The sequence below is a fragment of the Populus nigra genome, chromosome 1 (assembly GCF_951802175.1).
Source record: "Populus nigra chromosome 1, ddPopNigr1.1, whole genome shotgun sequence".
NCBI classification, from domain to species: Eukaryota; Viridiplantae; Streptophyta; class Magnoliopsida; order Malpighiales; family Salicaceae; genus Populus; species Populus nigra.
In genome coordinates, this window is record NC_084852.1 from 16388367 (window position 1) to 16391879 (window position 3513).

Below are 3513 nucleotides of genomic sequence, written 5' to 3' on the forward strand. Positions count from 1 at the left end.
TTACGTAAATATCCTTAAATAACCATACAGAAAACGCCAGTGAAAATGGGATGGCACATGGAAATACAAGGAGCCAATCAAAATCCAAATCTATCCATTATTATTTATTAAATATTTAATAGTCATCGATAAAGAAGAAAAAAAAACCACTTCTCATCACTCCGGCACCTCCTCTCCTGATTCATTGATTTCAGAGTTTAAAACCTATTTACGTGGACCCACACCACATACTTTTATTTATTTATTTATTTTTCTCCTATACACTTATTACATGCGTACAAATCCTTCCCCAGCTATACTTCCCTCTGGAGGCCTCTCCCCCCCTCTCTCTCTGATTTCTTTTCTTTCTTTTGAAGCCATATTTCCAGTCGCCTCTCCTTTACAATAACTCCAAAATCCTTTTCTCTCTCTCTCTCTCCCCCTGAAGGAATTAATAAAGGGATGAAGGTGGTGTTTTAGAGAAGGAGAAAATATGGGTTCTTGTGCTTCAGTTCATAACGCTGCTGCACCGGAGTCGGCCATGAAACTAGGAGTGTCATTTAGCTCTAAAAAAGACAAGCTTGTGATTCCAAAGTCACCAATCAATGATAATAAACAGTCCACTGCAAACCCTCTAATCAAGAATTTTGGAGACTTTGGTATGCTTCTTTTCTATGATTTTTGCCAAATCTTTGGTTTATCTGTACCAGTTGTGAACTGGGTTGCTGTTTTTTTTTTTTCTTAGTAACGTCTTGATGATAAAAGTACTGTTTTTTTAAGCTCTTTTTTTTTTTTGGTGATAGTGCGATCTGAAATGAGTGGTGGTGGGGCTTGTAGAGTTAATCTAGATATATGACCATAGACTTTGAAGATGTCAGAAAGTACAAAAAAGTTTTATGTTTTTTTTTCCTAGCTGTAATTGTTTGGTGACATCCTTCAAGATTGTCCCTTTTTTTTGGTGGTTTTGCTGTTTGTAGTATGCGTAGGATTGTATGTGTGTTTCATTATATGGTTGAAGATTTTGGTTTATTTATTTAAAGGGAGGTGTATTGTGTTCTCTGTTGCTGTATTGTTTCTGGTGATTTATCTTGATGGGTTTTATTTTCTCATGTAAAAGAAGATAGGTGCTTTGGGACTAATCTAAGATGATCAAAGAAATGAATGAAGCTATGGTTACTAGATTGGGTTGCTTAAACATTGAAGTTTATATGACTGCAGGGTGTTATGGCCTAATTAAGTTTTTTTTTTTTTTTAATTAAAGTAGAAGTTCCATTCTGTTGAATTTTCAAAATGGAGTGCATGAGCTGGTAGCCTGCAATAATGGAAATGGTGTGTTTTATGCTAGGAATTTATATTATTAGTGATATTTGTTCAGTCTGGAGGATAAAAGCTGAGGTTCTCCGTGAGGAGATTTTTTTATTCCTTATTGGTTATGACAAGAGGAATGGCGGAGTACGAGTAAGATTAATTTCCTTGCTTAAATCTGGTGATATATTAATGTTTTAATTATTAGTGCCCATTGAGGTAAGTTATCCCAGTGAGAAATCATTTTTAGGCAGATGAGTTTTTATCAATAACATATTTAATATATTTGACTTATTTTTTAGTATTGCCATGGCATCTTGAAACTATGCAGTTTGGTGGGACCATTTTTATCACTACATTGAAATCTTTGTGTCGTGTGGAAGATGGTAAAGAATTTTCTGAAAGGTTTGGCGTGTGAATGGATGTCACAATCGGTTCGAGGTGTTAGTTTTGTTATAAATGCCAACTGCTGATATCTTAAAATCAGATAAAATGATTTTAGGGAAACTGAGGCTGGTAGGGAATTGTACAGGAACACCAAGAAAGATGTAAATTGAGATAAACATAGAATTTGATTTGGTTCAAGTGCTCTTCAATAGTGGTTGTGTTGCTGATTAGTTGAGCTCTCTGTGTTCTGTCTTCCCCAGCTGGAGGCCTGGTAATGCTTTGGTAAAACTGTCTGTCCTATGTTGGTTATTTATGGGTCTACAAGTTCGTCTTCTTTGGAATTGTGACATTATTGGATATTAGATAAATAATTGGTTCTGTGGTGGACTACTTTCATAAATTATTGATAAGCATTACAGATCTAAGAATGATACAATTATGTTATTCTAATTTAATTGCAAGTTCCAGTGCCTTCCTGACAGTTGAAGTTGGTGCATGTTCATTGTACTTCGCAGGTAGTAAAGAAGAAACATTTTTTGATTCTCGAGCCTGGTTAGACTCGGACTGTGAAGATGATTTCTACAGTGTGAATGGAGGTAAGACTTAATTTTCTTTGGGTTTTCTTGCATGTCTTGTAGAGACATTACAGCCTTATATTGCAATTTGAACTATCCGAGTAGCTTTACTGCTAAGTAGTTGGTTCGTAGGCTCTGTAACTGATCGCATAGATATGAAACACCACCAATCAGGATTTTTAATGTTCTCTTGTTAAGTAGGCAATTCTGCTCCACTCTTTAATTTCATTTACTTTGAAACGCTACCAATTCTTGATGGTATCTATGTTAGATGTGCAGAAATGGTTGCTGGTGTTAACTCTCTGATTTTTTGTTATTGCAGATTTTACTCCTTCCCGTGGCAATACCCCAGTCCACCATAATTTCTCTGCTGGGACCCCTCAAGCCAACAAAAACCCTTTGGAGGGCAGGCCTGCCGGTTCTGAACTTGAACCATCTCCAACTGGGAAGAAGAGGTTATCTGAACTTTTCAAAGATAGGATTAAAGAAGACCGAGATGTAGATGACCTACAAACTTCAGGCTCAGGCGACCAAAACATTGCCAATGGGAAGATGGAAGTCAAGCAAACCATACTCGACGTCCTTCCCAAATCTGCCAATGCTACCCCTTATCTCTCTGGAACTAATTCTGTCTGTAGTAGTGAAAGGACTGCTAATGGAGATACCCTAATTGAGAAGGAGAAATCATTTAAATCTAGTCCATGTTGCATCCCGAGCTTGATTTTTTGCCGTAGTTTTAGTGAAAGAAAGAAGAAAAGCCAAGCCATAGCTGTATGATAAAACTTAGTTTCCAGCGTGCCTATTATGTTGTATATGGGGAAAGCCAGTATCTGAAATATCTTGAGGTCACAAGTTTTGTGGTTAAAAAAGAAAACGGGGCCATAAGCTATTACTGCCCAACTTCAATATTATTGTAGAGGGCAACTTTGTTTCATCGACCAAGTACATGTATAAAGCAACAGCAGAGATTGTGTATTATCTGAGACTCTTTTATTTTACTCTCAATCAACAATAATGTGAAGTTAGTCTTCAAGTTCTTAAGAATCTGATGTATCTCCATAGGGAATCTAGTGGTGGGTAGATATTATCTCTAATTATCCTTGCTTTGCCACTGTATCATGATCTGTCATCTGCATGCTCATTTCCATAAGCTAGCAGTTGCACATTTTGATCGTTCACATTCTCTCCTTTCTCGTATGCTTCAAGGGATGCCTCCATGAAGATAGTCCTGGAGTAAGGGTGTGTTTAGGAGCAGATAGGATCCTTT

At 36.9% G+C, this 3513-nt stretch overlaps 1 protein-coding gene across 1 annotated transcript; it reads left to right on the forward strand.

Annotated features, from left to right (window-relative positions):
* The first annotated feature begins 249 nt into the window (after window positions 1-249).
* On the forward strand, window positions 250-3290 carry LOC133668134 (uncharacterized protein At3g27210). The gene is made up of 3 exons (XM_062087874.1): window positions 250-638; window positions 2187-2267; window positions 2569-3290. Exons 1-3 carry the CDS (start codon window positions 473-475, stop codon window positions 3021-3023), a joined length of 702 nt encoding a protein of 233 aa, XP_061943858.1. The 5' UTR covers window positions 250-472; the 3' UTR covers window positions 3024-3290.
* The last annotated feature ends 223 nt before the right edge of the window (window positions 3291-3513 follow it).